The sequence below is a fragment of the Acomys minous genome (genome assembly GCF_964271855.1).
Source record: "Acomys minous genome assembly, chromosome: 16".
NCBI classification, from domain to species: Eukaryota; Metazoa; Chordata; class Mammalia; order Rodentia; family Muridae; genus Acomys; species Acomys minous.
This window is the reverse complement of record NC_140498.1, coordinates 47,515,223-47,538,385: the sequence shown is the minus strand read 5'-3', so window position 1 is coordinate 47,538,385 and position 23,163 is coordinate 47,515,223. Positions and strand designations below refer to the sequence as shown.

General features: G+C 45.1%; 1 protein-coding gene across 3 annotated transcripts in view; it reads left to right on the top strand.

Moving 5' to 3' along the window:
- The window catches only part of GRIN2A (glutamate ionotropic receptor NMDA type subunit 2A), a 409,098-nt gene that overhangs the window by 314,306 nt on the left and 71,629 nt on the right, over positions 1-23,163 (top strand). For all 3 annotated transcript variants that reach the window (XM_084762469.1, XM_084762471.1, XM_084762470.1), the window contains 4 exons: positions 5,423-5,591; positions 5,696-5,849; positions 11,162-11,287; positions 15,291-15,520. In XM_084762469.1, the coding sequence (XP_084618595.1) occupies positions 5,423-5,591; positions 5,696-5,849; positions 11,162-11,287; positions 15,291-15,520 (679 nt within the window). The remainder of the gene's footprint in view (positions 1-5,422; positions 5,592-5,695; positions 5,850-11,161; positions 11,288-15,290; positions 15,521-23,163) is intronic.

Genomic DNA, 23,163 nt, shown 5'->3' with positions numbered 1-23,163 from the left:
CACCTAGAGGAAACTTGTAGTGAGTAAACAAGAAAGGTAGGATTCAAGCATGGGACCAACAAACGCCATCACCCCCATTACCATCCCTTCAGTTTCCCTTAAGTCATGCGTCCCATTTCCTGTGTCTCTGGGTTTCTTTCCCCAGCGTGCTGTCCTCCTTCTGTTCCTTTTCTAGTTCCCAAATGGATACTTTCCTAGTTTAAGCAAAGCCTGTATGAGCTCGGGTTGACTCTGGCCTTGGCATGACTTTAGGTGGCTCCAGGTGGACCTGGGCTGCACCTGGGCCGTTCTCTCTTTTGTCCCACTGAATAGAACGCTGACATATTAAGTTTAGGGTTCTCCTGAAAGACATGTTGGAGACACAGACATATGTACCCATGGTAAAGGCAAGGATCTTGCAGTCATGTGTCAAAAAACGGCTGAAAGCAACTCAGGCAAGGAAGGAACGCTGTCGGGCCTTGTGGAGGGGATCCGTAGGAGATGTGACTGGAGAGTAGGGTGGCCTGTGCACTATAGCTCACCAGGAAGGGCTGGACACTGAAAGCCTGGGAGAAGAACATCGCCCTGTGCTGGGAAGAGCTTAGCAAGCTTGATAAGCCAAAAGAAACCCATGGCAGGCCGGAGAGGAGTGGGCTAGGAGGGTGGATGTGGGAAAGGGGCTCAAGTGGAGGGCAGGATGCCGTGAGCTGAAGGTGATTGGATGAAGAAAGCTGTCTCCCACAAAGCAAAGGGTAAGCCCAGCAGGATGCCTCTGAGCATCACAGCACTGTCTGAGATGGCCAATCAGGTGGGGCTTCTTGTGTTCCAAAATCTACAGGAGCAGTTGGAGTGTAGCCAACAGCCTTGCTAGGAACGTTCATAGAGAGCTCGCCCAGCACTCATGAGGCCCTGGGTTCAGTCCCTTGCCCTACAGAACGTGGGAGCGGGGTCTGAGTCTTTAAGTCTATCACTCTAGAAGAGGAGGGGAGGGTCAGGAGTTCAAGGTTATGCTCAAATACATCATGAACTTGAGGCTGGCCTAGGGTACACGATGATAAGACAGATGTGATATGGTAGAAAAGGTTAGACAGTCACCTCAGAGGCAAGACCAAGTAGGTCAAGTCTCAAGTCCCATTTCTATGGAGAAACAAGAATCCAAGGAAATTAAGCCCTTGAAAAGAATTGACTTTTCTATTGAAGATTAAATGGCTTAGAACATTTAAGTTTGTGTTTTGGGTTCCTGTAGGGAGGTGGGTGCTTTCTGCTTCCCCCTTTCCGTGTGGAAATGGAAGGAGCTTGCTGTGCCTCTTTGTCTCAGCAAAATGCTGTTGGATTTAACTGAGATCAATAGAAATATGCCATGATCCACTAATCCGGATAGGAACACAGATGAGATCGGTCTCATTGCCAAAGTGAGAGGCGCTGTGCAGGACTGCAGGAAGGTCCCAACCAGACAGCGCAAGCACATTTGTTTTCTCAGTAATTCTCCTGCAAGGAAGACCTTTTGTGCCTCACACCTCATCTTTTGACCAGTGCGGTCTCGAGTGCACTCACAAGTCTTAAGGGTCTGAGAAATGACTTTCCGTCTACACTGCTAAGCATGGAAGGCAGCGAGAAGAATCTGGAAGCGTTATTTGCCTCAATCTGCCAGGAGAAATGGTCATTCGACCAAAAAACTCCTTAGCTGGCAGATCACTGGAGGGGAGAGAGGGAGTTCATTTAAAAAATTGTGGTATGTGTGTGTGTATGTGTGTGAGTGTGTGTGCATGTGTGTGTGTGTGTGTGTGTGTGTGTGTGTATGTGTGTGTGTTTGTGTGTGCATGCGTGGGTGTGTACACGTGTTTGTGTGTACACTCCTCCTTTCCTTGTCTCTGCCAGGTATTTCATCACAATAGCTAGACAGTTAACTAACACAGTGGGGAAGGCATGGTGGTGGGCGTGGCTCCAGTCATGGTGGTCCGAGACTGTGGTGGATGTCTTTACATACAGCACACCAAGAAGCAGAGTGTGAACATGAAGTGGGGCTGGGATATATGCCTCGGGATGCTCCTCCCAACAACCTACTTCCTCCAATGAGGCCTCCCCTTTCAGAAGTTCCGCCACCACACCCCTGTAGTGACCGAATGTTTCTACGTATGTGCCTATGGCAGACACTTCACACTCCAACTGCACACGTGCCTGGCCATCCTGTAGACTGTTGGCCTCTCCATTCAGGAGTGAGAACACCTGCTACCCATGATAGCAAGCCCAGGCTCCACACAGAGCTCAGCTCTGACTTGGCCTTGCTCTCTGCCACTAGCCACACAGGAGAATCGCAAGGCCATTGAACCCCACACCTTATTGTCTCCCTTCTTTTATATTTGTTTCAGTGAATCATCTTTGCTTTGATTGGTGGTGGAGAGCTGAAAAAGTCTGAGTATCATTTCCTTTTTTTTTTTTTCCCTGTGATTAAGCCAGGCATCCTTCACACTCACAAAGGCTGGCAAAGGAGCCATCAGGCGTTTGCAGTCATCAGGGGCTCTGAGTCTACAGTCACAATAATGAATTTAATTAGTAACTTCACGTATCGTTTTCATGTTGTGTTTCTAGTTGCTTACATAGAGGAGGCGCTCACTGAGTGCCTTTGGGGTGAGCGTTCACGGGGACCATCTATATGCAGAAATAACCCTTGTGGTCAAGGGCTATCATTAGCTCCAAAGCTGGCTGAGGCTTTTCTCAAGGCCAGAGAATACCTGAGATCTAAATTATGGGACCCCTGTAACTTTTATCTAATCTAACCTATCCCAGAAATCTTGGCCAAATGGAGGAAGAGGCATCAGTGTGTGATGCAGTGTCCAGGAGAAAGAAAGAGGATCTAATCGGGACACGTGTGTCAAGGGTACACATTCAGAAAGGAAAATGGTAACTGAACTTGCCATTAACCGAGTGTACCCAGGCTGTGTTTCTATTGTTTTTAAGTTCACCTTAGTTTTTCTACTATGAGTAGTTAGTAGAGGAGAAGCAGGTACTTACTTCCTATAATTTTATATTGACCCCACCCATCATTATATGCAAATATATGCAAATATATGAAGATGAGGCTTCTGAGGGGAAGGTCACTTAGGTTCTAGGCTAAGATGGGGAAGCAACCACCATGCTTCTGGCCAAAGGAAGCCAGATCATTGAGTAGGAGTCTGGGACAGGATGAGGTGTAATGGTTAAAACAATGAGTCAAGTGAGGCCACTCAAAACCTGAAAATAAGGAAAAAAAGATGTCGTCTGTAACCCCTCCCCCGCTCATTGACCAACGTTATACTGCCAAATGTGTCCACATTCCTGTATGGAGAGAGCGATGGACATCTCTGAGGCTTGATGCATATGTGTACCCAATTATATACAGAATGCATACTCAGTAGAACACATGGAGGGATCTCTCAAAAATATGGGAAAGAAAAAAAAACTTCACACCATTCAAATACAGCTACCTTTCCTGTTTCATTGCTTTTCTGGATGGTTGTTTGATTTTGTGTAGCTGTGCATATGTTTTTTAATTTCTTTGCACCAGACTTTTTCATAAAGCATGTAAACCTTTTCTCTTGCATTTTTGATCTTGCATTTCCATAAACATTATTTTGCTGCTTAGTTAACAATTCACTGTATAAAAAAATAGAGGTTTCAAAAAAAATAGAGGTCTCCTTTAGAGAAGGCACTTCGTGACTGGAGGACTCACTGGCGGGACTGAGCTAGTAGGATGCCGTGGTGCAAGGTCGAGTTGAGTATAGCATGAAAAGAGACCTTGATCTTGTGGTGAGACTCCGTGAGAGCAATTTCCTGCCTGTTTTCGAGACCATGATGTTTCCTTTAGTTGAGAAGGGGGTGTGTGGATGTTCTGAGACTCTGGCTCATGAATGAGTGAAGCTAGGTGGCTGTAAAGAAGAGAGAGCAGAGCCTTGGGAGACTCCAAGGTCATCTTCAACATGGCAACGCTCTATGTATCTTTTCTTGCCTAGGTCTGTGTAGGTGGTGTGTGGATGGGTGTGTGCATGCTCAAATGTGTAGGATGCACATGTGCATGTATCCTTGCAGAGGGAGGCCTGATGTTGTCATCAGGAGTCTTCCTTCATTGTTATTTACCTTATTTATTGAGGCAAGGCTGCTTACTGAACCCAGAATTTACCAGTTCTTTCTAGTCCGGCTAGCTGGATTATAGTCAGCCCCATGCCTGCCTGGCTTTTCTGTGGGTTCTGGGATTCTGAACTCTGACCCTTATATCTGTGCAGCACGTGGTTTATACCCCGAGCCATCTCCCAGACCTTGCTGTGTCATCCCAGAACCCTTCCTGCCCTAAGGGGTTGTCTTTGTATTTCATGCCATGAATTTGCCCAGAAAGAATTTTCTGACTAATCTCTCACTTGACTGGTAGCTCTGTTAAGAAGTAAAATCCACAGCCTCAGAGCACGAAAGGCTCCAGTGTCCCGTCTTCCAGGCATTCTCTCAGGTGTCCTCTCTTCCCCGTTAGCTCTAAGATATCATAAGGGTAGAGATGCAGGAAGGCACCGGGCTCCTGAAGGATTTCAATTTTTCTGCTCCGTATTTCAATTTTTTTAAAAAAAATTCAGCTTAGATCAGATGATGATATTATAGTCTTAAAGAGGCTTTATGTGTTCAAAACTCTTTAATAAGTGTTGTGGTAACTCTTTCTGGTAATGGGATATGAGCCGAGCCACATTGGAGAAATGCCATGGAGGTGAAGCTCACCATGAGCATACAGCACTTATCAAAGTGCCTCACCAATGGGTATCCACCAACAAATGTCAGCTGCTACAACCAAGCAGTTCTGTGGCCTGCTTAATGTGTAGGATGCTCCACTTACTGGTAGAGGGCTCGCCTAGCATGCAATAGCCTGCAACTTCGGCCGAGAGGTGGAGATGTAGGAATCAGAAGTTCAAAGTCATCCTCGGCTACTTAAGGAGTCTGAGTCCAGCCTGGGCTACATAGACTCCTGTCTCACCAATCAAGGAGTTCAGGAAGTAGCTTAGTGCTTAAGACTGCACTATGTGAAAGCACAAAGACCTGAGTTTGAATGCACACCATCCATGACGAAAGCTGAGTGGGCATGGCTGTGTGTGCTAAAACATCACATTGGTTAGGGTACAGAAAGAAACACAGCCTAAGAGATGGTTGGCCAGCCAGCTTAGCCAAAATGGCCAGTGCTTAGGGTCAGTGAGAGACCTGATCTCAGGACAACAAAATGGAGAGTAATAGAAGGCATATGCTATTCTCCCCTGACCACTGCACACATGTACACATACACACACACACACACACACACACACACACACACACTTGCTTTCACAACTCACTTCCCCTTTGTGAACTTCAACATCTCATCCAAAATGTGTATGTAGCCATGAATGCAGCCTTCCAAGAGTAACTTTCTGTGACCCTGGGATTTTCTTGGCAGCAACTCGACCAACGAAGGGATGAACGTGAAGAAGTGCTGCAAGGGGTTCTGTATCGACATCCTGAAGAAGCTATCCAGGACGGTCAAGTTCACCTATGACCTCTACCTAGTGACCAACGGGAAGCACGGGAAAAAGGTTAACAATGTGTGGAATGGAATGATAGGCGAAGTAAGTCATCTTTGCTACCTCTAGGCTCTCATGCCAATAGAGGGCCTCGGGGTCCAGCGCTGTTGGATGGAGAGGATGTAGGCTCTGTTCTCTCTTCCATCCAGGTGGTCTATCAACGGGCAGTCATGGCCGTGGGCTCACTCACCATCAATGAGGAGCGTTCTGAAGTGGTGGACTTCTCGGTGCCCTTTGTGGAGACAGGAATCAGCGTCATGGTGTCCAGGAGCAACGGCACTGTCTCTCCTTCTGCTTTCCTTGGTACGTGAACTTCATAGGAATGATTGCTTCCCTGCAAAAAAGAAAATCATGCATGCTCTGGGCTGAGGAAATGCCTCAGCTGCTAAAGAGCTTGCTGTGTAAGAGGGAGGACCTGAGTTTGTTCCCAGGTCTCAGGTGGAAAGGCAGGGAGTGGTGGTGCACACCTATAATCAGAGCTCTGGGGTGATGAAGAGAGCTAGCCTAGAACACTTGGCCAGTTCTAGTCAAGTGAGGATCCTCATCTTAAAAAAAAAAGCAAGCAACATATGAGGAATGGCATCTGGGACTGTCCTTTAGCATACCCCATACACACACACATGAAATTGTAACTATCGTTTTCATTGCTTAAAAACTAAGACCAGGATGGACCTTGTTCAGTTCCAGTTGACCACAGATGTACATTCCAAAGAATGTTACATTTGACCTCTTCCTACTAACACCATCCTACCCTATCCCCTCCGATCACAGGTTTTCATTTGTCTTTAACTTGGGCATCTCTGCTGATTAACACCATCACTTATTTAGACACTGATCTTGATTATGTTGATTAAAGTATATTGCTAAAACCATGAAAACTTCTTTACAAAAAACCTTTTCTGTCCACAGTTAATTTTGAAAAGCTGTAGACCTTTATTTACCATCCACATGCATATGCCTTCTATTTCACTAATCATTTATTTACTAGAAGTAATGGAAACCTGCCCAGTGATTACAGAAGTAGTCCAAGGAATATAAACACTGGTTCAGAATCAATGGACTCGTATTTTAAACTGTGGCTATATCTTTTGTTAAACAGGAAATGCTTTCAGCTTTCCTCTTGACCGTCTCATAAATGTGTTTACGTGAAAAACAATCATTTTCCTATTGTCCACTTCCCAAGAGCACAGGACCGTATGCACACATGCATCCTGGTGGGAGTCATAGAAGCTTGGTGGCGCACAGCCAAACACAATTAATTTCTCCTTTAAAGTTACTGTGTGTGGCTATTATACATTATTTCCCAGAAGTTGTCTCATTGAACGTCATGAAGTTCAGATTATATTAACTTTCCTCTACCATGCCCATATAAATGAGAAGGTGAAGACAAATCTTTGTCTCAGGAGGAATGATGCATGAACAAGGGAAATAGTTTTTATTAAGGTCAAGCAAATTTATACTTTTCCAGAGACAGGAAAACATCATTAAAGAAGATCACAAGGGCTGGAGAAATGGCTCAGCGGTTAAGAGCACTTACTGCTCTTGCAGAAGACCTGGGTTCAGTTTCCAACATTTTTTTTTTTTTTGGTTTTTTGAGACAGGGTTTCTCTGTGTAGCTTTGGCTGTCCTGGCCTAACTTGGTAGACCAGGCTGGCTTCGAACTCACAGCGATCCACCTGCCTCTGCCTCCCGAGTGCTGGGATTAAAGGCGTGAGCCACCGTGCCTGGCAATGGCCTGTAACTCCAGTTACAGAGAATCTGATGCCCTCACCTGACTTCCATGGGCACTGCATGCATGGGTGCACATAGACAACCCAGATTCAAACACACACACACACACACACACACACACACACACACACACACACACACACATTGAACAAACAAACAAACAAACATTTGCAAATGCAAACCAACTTGTGGACACCAACTTTAACCCGTCATTTCACTTCCGCCATGCCTTCGTTTGTGTCACGTCAGCAGCCAGCATCACTGCGCAGCCACTTTCCCTTGAGTGTTGACTAACAGCACTTTTGGAGACTGCCTTAGTCTCAGCAGGATATGCAATGACTATTTTCATTTCTGGTAATCCAGTTAAGCTATTGGAATTCTTGCCACTCACTGCATTTGATTTTTGTACTTGTTACTTCAATTTTCACACCCTTTGTTGGTCTAATAATGAGCTCGGGAAAGACATATCTTGTGATGTTTCTCCCCTTTGTCCTTTTGTTTGACACGGACTCTGAGATCCGTATCTTGAGAGAGCCTCATTACACCAGGAAAATGCATCTGGCTCATCCCGACAGGAGCGCAGAATCTTAGCTGTTATGTGATGGATGGCCAGTCCTTAGCTTCCTCTGCTTACCGTTCCTGCATTGCCCACCAGACTGTTCAGCACAACACAGCTGCCCTGTGGGTTAAGAAAAGACAGGAGGGACTGAATTCCATGCAGTGAAGTGGGAAAAAATGGGCCCGTTTTCATGAAATGTCCATGTTCCCGAACCAGAAAGAACCATTTTTCCAGTGCAATCAGAGACAAAGAATATCGGGTGTCCCATAAAAGTGGGTCGCTGACAGTGAATCTGGCCTCAGCCCAGTTTCTGTAGATATTTTATCTTGCCTGCGTTTGTAAAATATTTCCATTAAAAAGTCAACTCTTTTGCCAAATTTAACACCCCCTTTTCATACTCTCTCTTTAAAAATAAAAAAAATAGTATATAAGGGAGCTACTTTCAAAGCTGTTTTCATGTGGTAAGCTTAATATTTTTCCTCCTCAACAGACTACATCCCTGGCTGTCTGTTTGTCTGTGCACCACATATTTATAAACCTGTCTGTCTGTGCACTCCATATTCATAACCCTGTCCGATTGTCTGTGCACCCCTTATTTATGGACACTTTGTGCAGGTTTTGAAAGTCATAATGAGCCAAGCTAAGCTACATTTTTCCATCACGGGCTCCATCAGCCATGCGGAGAGCCTGAACTCTCAAAATCTGACTGCGCTGGTCCTCATAATTTCCTATTCTCTCTCCTCCACAAACTCCATTATCTCACATGGGAAACGGCTGGTCAGGTAATGCTGCTGAGCATTTGTACAAAGCCACCACCAGCAGCGGCTCTTCAAGGACAGAGCTATCGTCTCTTGTAATATTTCCATCCAGTTAATTCTAAGAACTTGGCGAGCAGGTTAGAATCTTTGATCCATATAAATGCTTACCTGGTGTCTCCCATGCTGATGGTCCTTCGTGGATGAATGTTTTGAAACACTAGAGGATATAACTTGGAGCTACTTAAGATATTTCTGGGTCACTCCTCAGATGCTATAGACTGGTTCACACACACACACACACACACACACATTGTGTGTGTGTGTGTGTGTATGTGTGTGTGTGTGTGTGTGTGTGTGTTGTCTGCAAGTAGCAGGCCACAAATAGATATCTCATCTATTAGGCCGGGAAGGGGGCCCAGCCACTGAGTTCTGTCCCAGGGATCCAGAGGGTGGAGGAGAGAATTTCTGCTAGTTTTCTGATTACCTCCACACACACACCCAAACACATACAAAATCAGTAATTTAAAACTCAATAAAATTTAAAAATAGACTGCTGAAGCAGAGCCTTTGATCTCACAGCCATGACCACAGCCTTGAGTCTAATGATGTCACCTTCAAGTGAAGGAACATTTGGGTCAGTGGCTGGGATCAGTTTTCTGACTAGTACGTTAGTGCCTAGTATGTATTCTGTCAAAAAAAAAATCTGCTGCAGGCTTAAAAATTCTGACACATGAACAGAACGCAGTAGTGATTTACTCCTGATTTTTATGATGTCATCAGATCATAAATGGGAGTTAATTAATAAGTGTGCTTTTATTAACTGGGGGTACTTTTTCATCACTGTGAACTGCACATTACCCTTACCCCTCATGGTTTTAATTGTGGAATCTGTCATTTGGTCCACTATGTGGTGTATGTACGTAGCGTTTACAAAACAATGCTGAAGGCTTTTCCCAGAAGGCTCGTGCACTTCTCACACGCCCTGGCAGGACACGCTCTGCCATTACTACGCTCTACCTGCAGAATTACTTTAACATCTTTATTGTTGATGATTAAATACTTTTTTGATTTCCCAGTTATCCATCTACTTATCCTCTGTCTTGGCTGCACCTCATTACCAGTGGCAGTGATTCCAGGAACATAATGTTATTTATTCCTGAAGCTGAAATCAGCTAAGATAAATCTCTGTTGCAGTCTCCACTTCTTGGACTCATTTTTGTGTTAAGCAGGGGAGCTGTTCTGTCACCTATTGCCCTTTACCGTACTCCAGCTACTAAAGCTGCATCGCAGAACACTGTGCTGGGCTCCGGATTAGCCAGCATCATTAAGGTTCCTGGTTACACATTTAAGATAATCTCTCTGGCATCTGAATGTGTCAGGGCCCATAGACTTTATTCCTGACTGATATTACCAACTTCATAAAACTTTAAAGAAATGATGCGGTGTGTACCATCAAGTGGTATTATGTTTATTGTGCTTTGCTCTCAAAAGCGTTTTCTCTGGGGGGGAGGGAAATGACTTTCTTCAGTTCATTTGTGTCTGTGGGGGATAGCCTCTCAACCATGTAATCAGGTGGGCATGGACTCGTCTCAATTTTTTTTTCTTCTAAATTCTCTAATCTATCCATATCACGCATGATAACACAGCTTTAATCAGCCAATTTTCTCGTTATCAATCAGGTTATGTGGAAGTGTTCCTTTATTTACGGGATCTCTGATCTTTCTGGAATGTTGTCAGACTTAGAACCTTGTGCCCTGCACAGTTCTGTGTAGGAAGATACCTGCCGACTGCCCACGTTACGTTCAGTGAACTATTAAAATGCCTTGGGAGGGAAGCAGCCATCTACCCACCACAAACTTCATCACCACGCTCTTTATTGGTATCTTATTGAATTATCCCATGAATGTAGTGTCTCTGAATGACTTTCGGTTCTATTTAAGCCCATTACCCACATCAGTAAGATTTGTAGGCCACAGGGATCTCATCCATCGGCAGCAGAGAGTGGTAAATTGTGACCTTCTAATATTCTTGTCAATGCTGTGATTTTATAATCCTTTATAACAGGTTATACTTTTCCTTATAGTTCTGAAATTCCCCACACTTCTCACCCCTAGTATATAATAGTACAAAGGAAAGTAAAAATTAAAGCCACACATTTGTAGAGTCCATATACTAGAGCTTTGGGTCTGGCTTGTTTCTCCTCAGCTTAGGTTTTCTAGAGAGTTCTATGATTATGTAGACCCTGTGGCCTGTTTATTTACTCTAACAGCTTTTTTCTTATCTTATCATTCTTTTTTGCTTATATTATCCTTGACCTGGTTTGTGTAATGTCACATTTCTCTTCCCTATTTTTATCATCTTATGTACAGTCTTATAAAGTGTCTCAAATCATTTTATAAAGAATGGTTTCACATATGAATAAAAATGACCAGCTCCTTCGCAATGATTAGGTTTTGAGGAGAGCTAGCGGGTGGGTGTGTGGGGCTCCTGCTGGAGGTGAGGCAGAAGTGACTGGCTGTGCACTCACCCATCCCTTATCTCTCCCCTCCCCCCACCGCTCCCCACAGAGCCCTTCAGCGCCTCTGTCTGGGTGATGATGTTTGTGATGCTGCTCATCGTCTCCGCCATTGCTGTCTTTGTTTTTGAATACTTCAGTCCTGTTGGATACAACAGAAACTTAGCCAAAGGGAAAGGTAAGGCAGCCCTTGAGAGCCCAGGATGAAGAGGGTGCTGGTCCGGGGCTGGAAAGGTGGCCCAGTGTGCAATGCGCTTGCTGTGCAAGCACTGAGAGCTGAGTTCACATCTCCAACACCACATACAAGCAAGATTGCACCCATAACCCAGTACTGGAGGTAGAAGAGCAGAAACAGGCAGATTCCGGGGCCTTGCTTGTTGGCCAGTCTAGCCAGGTGGTGAGCTATAGATTCAAAACACCAAGATGGACAATGATAGAGGAAAGACGCTCGAGTTTGAACTTAGGCTTCCCCATGTGCATACACATGAATAGTGCGCACACACACACAAATACACACACACACACACACACACACACACACACACACACACACACACGGGCACACACCCATGCATGCACACACGTGCTCACGAGCACGTGTGCGCACACGTACACATATACACAGATATTTTTAGTTTTATGGCACTTTACTCCACATTGCTTCATAGGAATGGTGCCAGCATACTAATGTGACAAGTATGATCTATTTACTTGAACTTAAAACAAGAAACATTTTAATCTTATTATAATTTGAAGTCAATAGTGGTTAAGTAAGAATCATTGATATTCAATTTGTTGAGAAAACAGAGTTGAAGGGCTTTGGCAATTCATTTAAAAATGCAGATCAAAAGAAATATTAAAATCACAGCAAGTTTCCATTTCAATCTATGCAAATAAAATGACCTGATAGATTTCACTTTAAGAACATTCTTCAAACCAGTGAATCATATTTGCATTAGTTTGACAATAAATGTGACTATAAAGTGGTATATTTCCCCAGAGTTAAATTCTGCCCTTGATGGTGTCTGATCATCATGTACCATAGTTGATAAAAGAAGAATTGGTAGACAGAAAGTGAAATGTAAAGATATTCATTGGCTTTAACTCACTAAGAGGCTTGCTAAATACACCACATCATTTTGAGTAGATTTTCCTTAACGCATGGCACCTCAATCCGTGGATGCTATCAGAAAGATGCTCCATCGAACTCCTTTCCCCAAAAGTGACTTGATATTGCAGAGATCCTCCAGAACAGTACATCTTTTAATTCAACACGTATACATTTGACTTGAAAGATTTCATGCTAGAAGCAGTCAAGAGATCATGAGAACTTATTAGGGTCATTGTTTCGTTACAATCCTTCTACCTTTAGCTGGTGAAGAGCAGCGAACATCACACTTGCCACCTCCCATACCACACAAGTGCCATACATATCCATGCATTTAAGTAAGGACTGGACTGCAAAGGAGCTTTCAGCACAGTGGAGGCTGAGGTGATTCCCCGTGATGATCACACTAGGGTAAAACAGGACTTTCGCCATCAGAGTATGCAGTTGAGCATTCGCACACTCAATGCAAGGACATTTACTCTTCTGTGTGCCAAGCCCCTAGCCATGCGAGTGCAGGAGACAGCAAGGTGAATCTGATGGAGGCGTCCTGACTCTTATGGATTTTAGGACTTAGCTGAGGAGATGAGATGCAGGAAGCGCACAAATCAGACTCCTGCTATGGCGAGGGGTGGGGCACTGCTTTAGACAAGATGCTGAGGTGAGGAAGCATATTCAGAATCAGCGATTGGTCTGCTGAGAGCTAAAGGAAGAGTTTAGCTGTGAGGAAAACAGAAATGAGCATCCAAGGTGGCAGCAGCAGCCAATAGAAACGTCTGCAGTTAGAAGCCATCCTGACATGTCTAAGAAGCAGAAAACGAAAGCAAGCCTGATGGCCTAGCCCTGTCATCTGACTCCAGTGAAACAGAAGGACAGCTTCAAGGCTATCCTGGGGGCACAAAGCAAGTTCTAGACTAGTCTGGGGAATCTTCCAGACCTTTCAGAAGGCCCGAGGATACAGCCCAACGACAGAGTGGAGGGCCCTGGGCTCCACTCTTAACAATAGAGACAAACAAACAAAAAATAAAAGATAGAAGACTTGATTTAGGGAGGAAGATGTAATGTGGGGCGGGGGGGAGGGTGAGTAATTCCCCCAGGTGAGTTTGACAAGGGGGAATAAGGCATGGATATGATCAATATACACAGTATACATCTATGAAATGTCAAAGAATAGTAAACAAAAAAGATTAGGGTAGTTTGGACTTAGATAGGAGCTGAGGAGTGGAGACAGGTGGATATCCAGGTTAGCACTGTTCACATAATGGAGAATAGAAATGATCCACAGAGAATACAATTTCTGCTCTGGCTCCTCCCTTGGTCAAAGGATGCAGTGGGAAATTATCATAAGGAAGGCATCAAAACCAACCCCAGACAATCCAGCACACCCTCGCCTCTTCCCCACTTGCTTCTCAATATCTCACGGCTCTCTGTGTCCTGCTCCTGTGCATGTGACAGCACAGGCAAAGAGAGCGCCTCGTTTCTCTACAGGGTGTTTTCTGATGCATTTCACTGCACTTTACAGGGTAAGTTACATGGTGGGGTGACAGAATTCACAAATCTGGAACTCCCCAAAGTGTCCCTAGGGTCCCATTCTCAGCCTTCTAGCTATGATTCCCATGTGGCTGTCACTTCTGGTCAACCCTTTTGTGGTTAAGCAGCTGACAAAGTTAACTAGAGTGACCCAAGGCTTCCTGACCTCTTGGAAGTAAGTCCAGCAAATCATAAAACCAGGCAGAGAGAATCAGGAGAGACTGAGAATTATAGGGTTAATTGCTTTCTCCTTCACACACCCTGCATGGTAGGCCCCGGTATGTGGGTATGTGGGGGGCTAGTCCCACCTCCAATGAAGAAAAATTCTTCTCTTAGGTCCCTGCCACCCAGCGGAGCCCACTTCTGCAACTTTATTTATTGCCCACTTACTCATATTGCCAGCTCTGGTCTCGTGGATCATTTTGTAATATCTTCATTTACTTAAATGACATAAAAATTAACCTTCTGCTTAAAAAAGCCATTTTTCTCTCTCAGAGCGAGGGCACAAATTGATTTGTTTTCTCCTGGTAAGCTATGAAGTCTTGAAAACCCTCACTTGAGTGCTTTACCGTCCTCGTATGCCCCACCCCCAATAAATTTCCACGTGTTGTTCTGCCTCCTTAGTTAAGCCTGTCACAGGGAACACTTAAGAATCTCAAAAGGGACACACTGCTGGGAGGATACAGAGAGAGCACGGAACGGTGACCTGATGTCAGTTCCGTCTCTGTGACCTGCGATGAAGCGTCTCCCATCCGTGAACTGTTGGAAGAATTAGCCTCTATTGTTCTGTACCTGAACGCCTCCATTCGGAAGGCGTTTGATTCCTATATTGTGCACACTTTACTTATGAATTTGAACAGGGGCAATTTCCAGGGACAGCTGAATTAGAATGCCAGGCGTGCTCCTGCCAGCTTGAATGGCTCTTAGGGACAGCCAAGGGTGAAGCATCCCCCATCCCCGCCGCCGACCCCGCCCCGCTGCCTTGTACACACCTCGGCAGGCTTCTGTTATGTTTACTTTATGTATTTTCTTAATTATTTGAGAATTTCATAAATGCATACAATGTGTTTTGATCAAACCCAACCTTAAATCTCTTTCCTCCAAGTTCTCCTTTACATTTCTTTTTTTTTTAAAGGAGTTAGGTTTCCCCAAATGGAAATCAAATTCAAATTTAAAAACATGTCCTAGCACCACTTTTCACGGAAACCCCCATTTTGCATAACTATTTTCTTCTTAAGAAATGTGGTAAAAAATCCAGTTAGCTAGAAATGTGAGGAAAATGCTAATTATCTTAAAGCAAAAAAAAAAAAAAAAAAAAAAAAAAAAAAAGGAGGCTGACTGCAGTGAGGTTCTGGGGACAATGGAAGAGCATAACTCTGATATGCATTTGTCTTCCAGCCCTCTAGTGCTACTGGCAACTGCCACAGTTCACACACACACACACACACACACACACACACACACACACACACACACAGAGCACAACACAACACAAGTATTCACTCTGAGAAGAAAATGCTCTGACTGTTCTCTCTGATACTTGCAGCTCCCCATGGGCCTTCTTTCACAATTGGAAAAGCTATATGGCTCCTCTGGGGCCTGGTCTTCAACAATTCTGTGCCTGTGCAGAACCCTAAAGGCACAACCAGCAAGATCATGGTGTCGGTGTGGGCCTTCTTCGCTGTCATCTTCCTGGCCAGTTACACAGCCAACTTGGCTGCCTTCATGATCCAGGAGGAGTTTGTGGACCAAGTGACAGGCCTCAGTGACAAGAAGGTAAGGAGACCCCATTTCCTTGCTGGCTGGGCTTTCATGCTGGTGTCCTCCACAGGGGTGATTGGGGGGGGGCCTCAAGGCCCTGACCTCGAACTCTGTAACTCGAAAGCAGGAGATTTACCCCATGGATTGCATATTTATATAATAATTCAGAGAAGGCATTGTAAACTCCACTACCTGGCAGGCAAAGGGCTCTTCATCCCAGCTTCTCCGTGTGCTTGCTTCTCACATTTGTAAGACCTCACGGATGCTTACACTGATGCTTTTGCTGCTCAAGATCATCCTGTCACACTGGTTGAAACTCAGTCTCCTCAGGGACTTGATACTGAGGAGGCTGTGTTGCCTGGACAAGCAGAAACACTTGGTGAGGAGCTGGAGGAAGCCCCTGCCCTCTGTGACCTCGAATGGGTCTTGTATACACGGTGTGCCTTGAATTGCTAGCATACGACATTTTTTTAAAAAAGTCACCTCTAAGCTCTATCCAGAGACACGATTATTTGGTCTGTTGTTTACTGTGCAATCAAGTCAGCCTCACCAGTGGCAGTTCTATCTCTGTGAAATGAGCACAGAGGCGTCCATCGCCCTCTGTCTCTTCTTTGATGCTCTTTAACACGCCCCGCCCACCTCAGTAAGCTGGGCGCCACAGCACCTGCTCTCCCGACCCTGCACTGAATTCCAGAGAGGGCTGTGGGGTTTGAGTGACTATTCAGAAATTGACACAGAGGATGAAGAGAGGTAAAATGGGTTCATTCTCCTATTGAAAATTTAGCTCAGGAAACAAATCTCGACTTGCTAAACTCAGCAGTGCTGAGCCTGCAGCGCGGCGGCGGAGATTTTCTGTCTCGTGTGTGAGGATAATTTGTCTCTTTATAAAACCTCCCTGTCGCATCTTGTTGACATAAGTCTGCATCTATCCTTTCGGCATTCATCAACAAACTGCTGAGTAGAAAATCAGTCCATGAAAAAGCCTTTGCAGCCTATCCATAGCATACATTCTCAGAGAAAGAGGTACACGGTGTCCTAGAAATAGAGGCAGCAAGAGATCAAAGATGGTGTCCCCTTCGCAGAGGTGACTCAGGAGTGCCCGGCCTCTCGCAGAGGGCTGGAAAGCTACCCACACAGCCAGAGTAAATGCCCTTCTATTCCAGCCTCGTCCCTTGCTCCCCATCCCACACACCAGGCTCATTCCCCGCCTGGTGCCTTTGGGCTTCCTGGGTCCCCTGTGTGGACCATTTTATCCTCATCTTCTTATGGCTGCTCTTCCTTGAAATTCAGGTTGGAGAGAAAATATCAAGCCCTCAGGGAGAGCTTTCCTGGCTACGGGGATGAACCTAGCAGGCTGATCTAGAGCTCTCCAGAAGCTACAGTTTTTAGCAGGAGGAAGTAAACGATGCACAAGTAAAACATCAGAGAAAACGGAGGAGGTGCCAGGCAGGAAAGGGCCTTAAGGGGTTAAGTTGATAAGACTAAAGTTGCCTCAAGAAGGAGAGCCTTGCAGTTGGTCAGTCAGTTTGTCTGTCTTTTTTCTTTTTTCTTTTTGTTTCTTTCAGTCGTGGGATTGAATGAAGGGTCACTTTTACGCTGCCACGGACTGCATCCCCAGCCCTCCTTTTACTTTCTGCTCGAGGCTGGGTCTCACTGTTTTGCCCAGACTGGCTGTGAACTCATTCTGTAAACCAGATAAGCCTTGAACTTGTAATCTTCCTGCTTTTGTCTCTTGAGTAGTTGGGATTAGAGGCTTGCCCTTCCAGGCTGTGGTAGAAAAGGTTTTTATAGCATTACAGCGGGGGTTGGATGGAGACGGGAGCGTGTGCTATTAAAGTGTCGGCTGAATGCGTAAATGCACCCATGCTATGTTAGGCATGTGTGTTCTTCACATGGACTTCTCTCTGGATCCGTGTCCCCAGCACCTTTGCCTGCTCTTTGCAAGCTTTGCTGATAAAGTCTCATAACAAGGGTCTTTGGCACCGCAATGGTACCACTGAGGTCACCTGTAATCTGCATGAGCAGTACGAAGGCCCAGGTTCCCTCGCTCTTCAGATGGATAGCTGGAGGCATGGGGACTCTTCAGAGATAGCCACAGAATCAGAGTCACAGATGTTTCCTCTATTCGATCATCAGACAGACCCTCAGCCAGCTCCCTGCCCACTTTTAACACCCTGTCTCCATCGCTAAATCATTTTCATCTGAAGTTTTGGCTCATGATTTAGATGTGAGAACCCCATCTAAGGCAAGTGGGGTCCATGGGTTGCTGAAACATTGCATCCAGAGGCAGAAAAGTTAGCGTTCTGTTTCCCTTCTGCCAGCACTAGCCACATCACTTGACCTCACTGCCTGCTGGGGCTTCTCTGTGATCTAGGATTTCCCCCCTTTTGGAGAAGGTGAAAAGATGCTAGAGCCGTACATGTGCCTTTGCTATGGCAAAACCCTGACCAAAACCAACATAGGGAGGATCGAATTTATCCACCTCCAAGGAAAGCCAGGCCAAGAGCTGACGGCAGGCATCTGGAGGCAAGAACTGAAGCAGAGACCATGGAGGGATGGGTCTTCACATCTTCCTTCTAGGCTCAAGTCTAGTCACCTCTCTTATATACAGGACCACCTGCTCAGGGTGAACTGGGCCCTCCTACATTGATCAGCAATTAAGAAAATGTCCCTCAGACCAACCTGATGGAAGGAGTTCCCCCGCTGAGAGTCCCCCTTCCTAGCTTCGTCTAGGTTTATGTCAAGCTGATGAAAACGATGGTAACTGTATGTCCCTTGACATCTTCTCTAGGCACAAAGTATTATTCAACGTCTCCAAGATACAATGAGGCCAAAGATGCCATTCTTAGAGGGAGTGATTGGGGGAGGCAGCGGGCAACTCTACGCTGAATGGAAGGCTCTAGCAGAAAATCGGCTGAAAAAACAATTTTGCTTTTGCCATGCTTCTGTGGGTTCATGTGGAGGTCAGAGGTCAATGCCAACTTCCTTCTTCAGTCACTCTCCACATAATGCTTTTGAAACCAGACCTCTTACTAAACCAGGAGCTCACTTTTTGTAGTAGATCAGCCGAGTAGCAAGCCCCCGGCATCTCCGTTTCTGCCCCCCTTCTCCCTTCCCCAGTCCTAGGCTTGTAGGTTAATGCTGCCATGCTCAACTCTTTCATGGGTGTTGGGAATCCAAATTCAGGTCCTTAAGTTTGTGCAGCGGACACCTTACCTACCACGCTATCTCCTGAGCCCTTTTGTTTCTATTGTCAACAATAAAGAGGAAAAAATCCCTTGCATTATAGTTTAGAGTCTAAATAATACAACTACTTGTGAGAAAACAAATTTAAAGCAGCCATCATGTGGCTGACCTCTGGTTTGGAAGTACCCAGGAACAGAGGCTTTATCCCCATGGGCCCAGCTCAGCTCCCGTGTGCCCAGCATTGAACACAAGCTGATGGGTCTTTTAATTAAATGCTTGATGCAATTCGATAAACAGATCATTTCTGAGTAAATAATCTAAATGCTTCTAGAAGATTAAGGGCAGCTACATTAGGAAAGTTGACAAAAATGTACATCTGTATTGAATCAATTTGTTTTAATATGGTGCACGAGGGGTTGGTTTTGCTTTGTTGTTTTACTCATGAGGACCTGTGTGGCCGCTCAGGTTTGAGAGTCTTTTAAACTAGAGTCTGCTGTGAAAGAAACATGTTTGAGGCCCATGGTGTGCTCAGATAAAGGGTAGCTTACATAATGAGTAGGTGACTCTGTGAAAGAAGCTTCCAGAGACTGGGAGAGGAAAGTTGGGATGTTAGTGCGGACCCTTTCAAAAATACTGAGAGTCACACTGACAGAGAAATCCATGTCTGAGAGGCAGATTGTCTTATTTGGGATCACACAGACCTGAGTTCAAATCCCAACCCTGGCCTCTGATGGTTGGAAGACTTCCCACATCTCAGAATCCTCTGGGGACTCAACTTCCCAACAAGAGAATATGCTAATTCTGCTCTGGCAAGGTGGTTATGAGGATTAGGGCTAATCCTCTCACCATGCCTGGTGTGCTTATGTGTTATTTCCTCCTCCCCACTTCCTCTTTGCACTCCCCGTCTCCCTGTTCCTCCTCATTCCTCCTCCTACTTCTTGTCATTGTCATCATTACTGCCTTGTTCAAACTATTCCTCTTCCGGAGCCTGGGAAGTTACTGTATAGAATTACTCCTGCAACTATCCATTCAGGGATTTAGGGGCTTCCCTGACAGGGGAGCTGGGTGTTTTTCTTTTCTCAGAGTCATGGTGCCTTGAGATGGGGGTGGAGGGTGAGGGGGGGTTTACAGTCTAGGCAGGAAGGTCTTTGAACCAATCTTTCTTCTGTTGAAGGCCACATCTAGTTGGTCTCCCATCGAGAAGTGTGTGGTATGTGCTGCAGAGCTAGCTTGGCCATTAAGGGCCTTGTCTTGCTCCGCACTAAGACCTGAGTCCAATCCTCAGAACCTAAGGTGGTGCATGCTTGTTATTCCAGCACTGGGAGGGGCCGCCTGGTTGGTCTTTTCTGCTCACTGGCCAGCTAGCCTGGTCAGCTTGGAGAATTCCCGGCTAGTGGAGATTCTGTCTCAGAAAAGGTGGATGGCCCCTGAGGAACCACATTGGATATTCCCCTCTGACCGCATCATGAACCGCACTCACATGCATATGCACCTGTGCACACATGACTCACTCACTGAGGACAACTCTAGGAAGCAAGACCCCACTTACTAGGTATTTCTGGTCTACAGTCATGGAGACACTTCCTTCCGAGTCTATAGCTTTGGCTTCATAAGAACGCAGGATGAAGAAATGCCCTGGTGAATTGGTGAATTGATCTTGAAAATCATATTCCTTAGCTTTGAGTCTATCTCTTGCATCATAAATGCACGCGATAGCCACTTAGGTGACCTTCAGGCCTGTCCTCAGACTGAATAGAGATGAAAGATCATTAGGAAAAGATCCGATGCTTTCCCCACTGCAAGGATACCTGCTAAAGCTATGCTGACTGATGACAGTTACCAAGAACAACACACATGTGACCACTGTGAAACATGGAATATGATTTGCATGAAGCAATCTAATTACATGCCATTTCAAGCATGTTATGAGCAATTTCCAAAGCTATTCATACTGTACATAGATAAGAGAAAAGGCTCTGGAGGCTTCATGCTCTGCCCCCCCCCCCAAACAACCCAGTTCTTCAGTGGGAAATAAGGAGCCTCGAGGAGCTTGGAGGCGCTTTCCTGATCTGGACGCTGTGATGCCCTTGCTGCTCTGTGGTCCCACTGACATGGGAGGCTCTGTACCAGCTCTATGCTCATCAAAGCCACAACTGCTCCTCTCTGCTTACATGGTGGCCTGGCTGGGAGGAAGTCTCATCAGAAATCATTCCAGGAGTATAGACCTAGTTGAGAAAGATGAGCCACACTTGAGGCCAACTTTACAGGCAGAGGGTTCTGGCTCTTCTGTGAACCACAGAATTAATGGAAATGTTTGGAATCTTTAAATGCATCTGTGGATCAATGATAGTGATAGTTGCACAAAGTGAGTGAGTGTGTTTAACGCCAGTGGTTGACACATTCGAAATGTTTTGTGTTCTACGTTACATAAATTTTATTTCAATTTTAAAATATATGAATGTACTTTAAAGTCCAGAAAAACACAGCATTATGGTATCAGAGTGTGTTTGCATGTAAAAACAATGAAGACCTCTAAGTTTTGTGTGTGTATGTGTATGTGTGTGTGTGTGAGTGAGTGTGTGTGTGTGTGTGTGTGTGTGTGTGTGTGTGTGTGTGTGAGTGTGCATGTGTGTGTACAGGTAGCAATGAAAAGTGTATAGTGAATTGTCTAAAACGGTGACAGTCTTTGGTCTAGTGAGGAAGGCTTCTGGATGTGGGGGCTGGCTGATTGGGGGTTGTTGTTGATGTCAGAGGGTTGGGAACCATCACAGAAACTTAGGATTTGTCTGTTTCTATGCAAATCAGAATCAATGGGGGAAGTGCATCTTAATGCTGCATCTCTTCAATAGTTGAAGAGCACAGGCTTTTAGTCAGATAGACCTTCTCTCCATGTCTCTGGGGATTGGGAATGGTTGTTACAACTAGATTTATGAGTATCACTATGAGTACTGTTCCCCAGAGCTTGCAGCTGTTGTACAAGGCAGCCTGGGCTTGGGCTTTTTCTCCTGGTGATGAGCAAGGTTGCTGTGTGACAGTGCGTGCACAGAGCCTTATGCTGCATGCTTACACACACATACTCTCTCTCTCTCACTCACACCTATATACATGCATATATGTACACATATACTCACAACATACACATGCATGCATATATAAATGAACACATATACATATGAATACACACACATAAATATGTATATACATATACCTTTTCACACATATACACACATGAAAACATACACACATGCATTTATACATGTAATTTGACCATCACACACACACACACACACACACACACACACACACACACACTCACTCACAAATGCAAGGGGCACCTACCCAGGCAGGAGACTCTAAGTTTAGACAATGGATGGCCCCTTATCACAGATCCAGTTACAGCTGCCAATTCTATAGCAGCATGCCTCATTTTGGAAAAATTATTTTCAACAGGAACTTTTAATTAACAGTTAGAAGTAGTGTGCGTTCTAAAAGCAAGAGTAGTGCCTCTGGTTGATCTATCTCTTGAGTAGACTTGAAAACTTTCCCTCACAGTTCTTAGTATTGTGGAAAGCACGAGGAGAGAATCCCTGGACTATGGTCCTAGTGCTGTTGGCAGTTGCTCACTGGGCATCCTTAAATATTGTGGTCCTAGTGTTGGCACTGGCTTTCTGGGCATCCTTACTGACTGTGGTCCTAGTGTTGGCACTGGCTCACTGGACATCCTTACTGACTATGGTCCTAGTGTTAGCACTGGCTTTCTGGGCATCCTTTCTGTGGTCCTAGTGTTGGCACTGGTTCACTGGGCATCCTCCCCCTAACAGAATCTCCAGGTCCTCATGTTTTATTTATTTTGAGACAATGTCTTGATATGTGGCACAGGTTAGCCTTGAACTTGTGACCCTCTTGCCTCAGCCTGAGTGCTATGATCCAGGTGTATACCCCATACCCAGCTTTCATACAGGTTATATATGCCAATCCTCAGTTTCCTCATATATGAAATGGAGCTGTAAGAGGAATCCTATACCTGAGCTGCTCTGAGGTTGCAAGGCCAATATTTTTAGAAATTTGGGGCACACTTTTATCCCCATGTAAGTCCTGCAGAAATATCATTACAAAAATCACTAAACTGATGAAGCATGGGTCATTATGACCACTGCCTTCTAGTTTCAGAATCACAGTCTGTTGGAAACTTTGGTTCTTATTTTTGCTCACAATGAACAAAAAGTACTAACGTGTTAGTTTCTAACGCTTTTTCTATTGCAGCTATTTGGCAAATCTTATAATTTTTAGTCTTGATAGTAACCCTATAAGGGAATTAGTGTGATCCCAACTACATGTTTGAAAGACAGATAGGAGACAGGACAAGTCAAAATGACTTAGCAACGGTCCCAAGTTGGGAAGTGAAGGAGTCTCAGCTGAGTCTCATGGTCCCACCTGTGCTGCCTTGGACAATTGTATTTCTAGGATGCTGG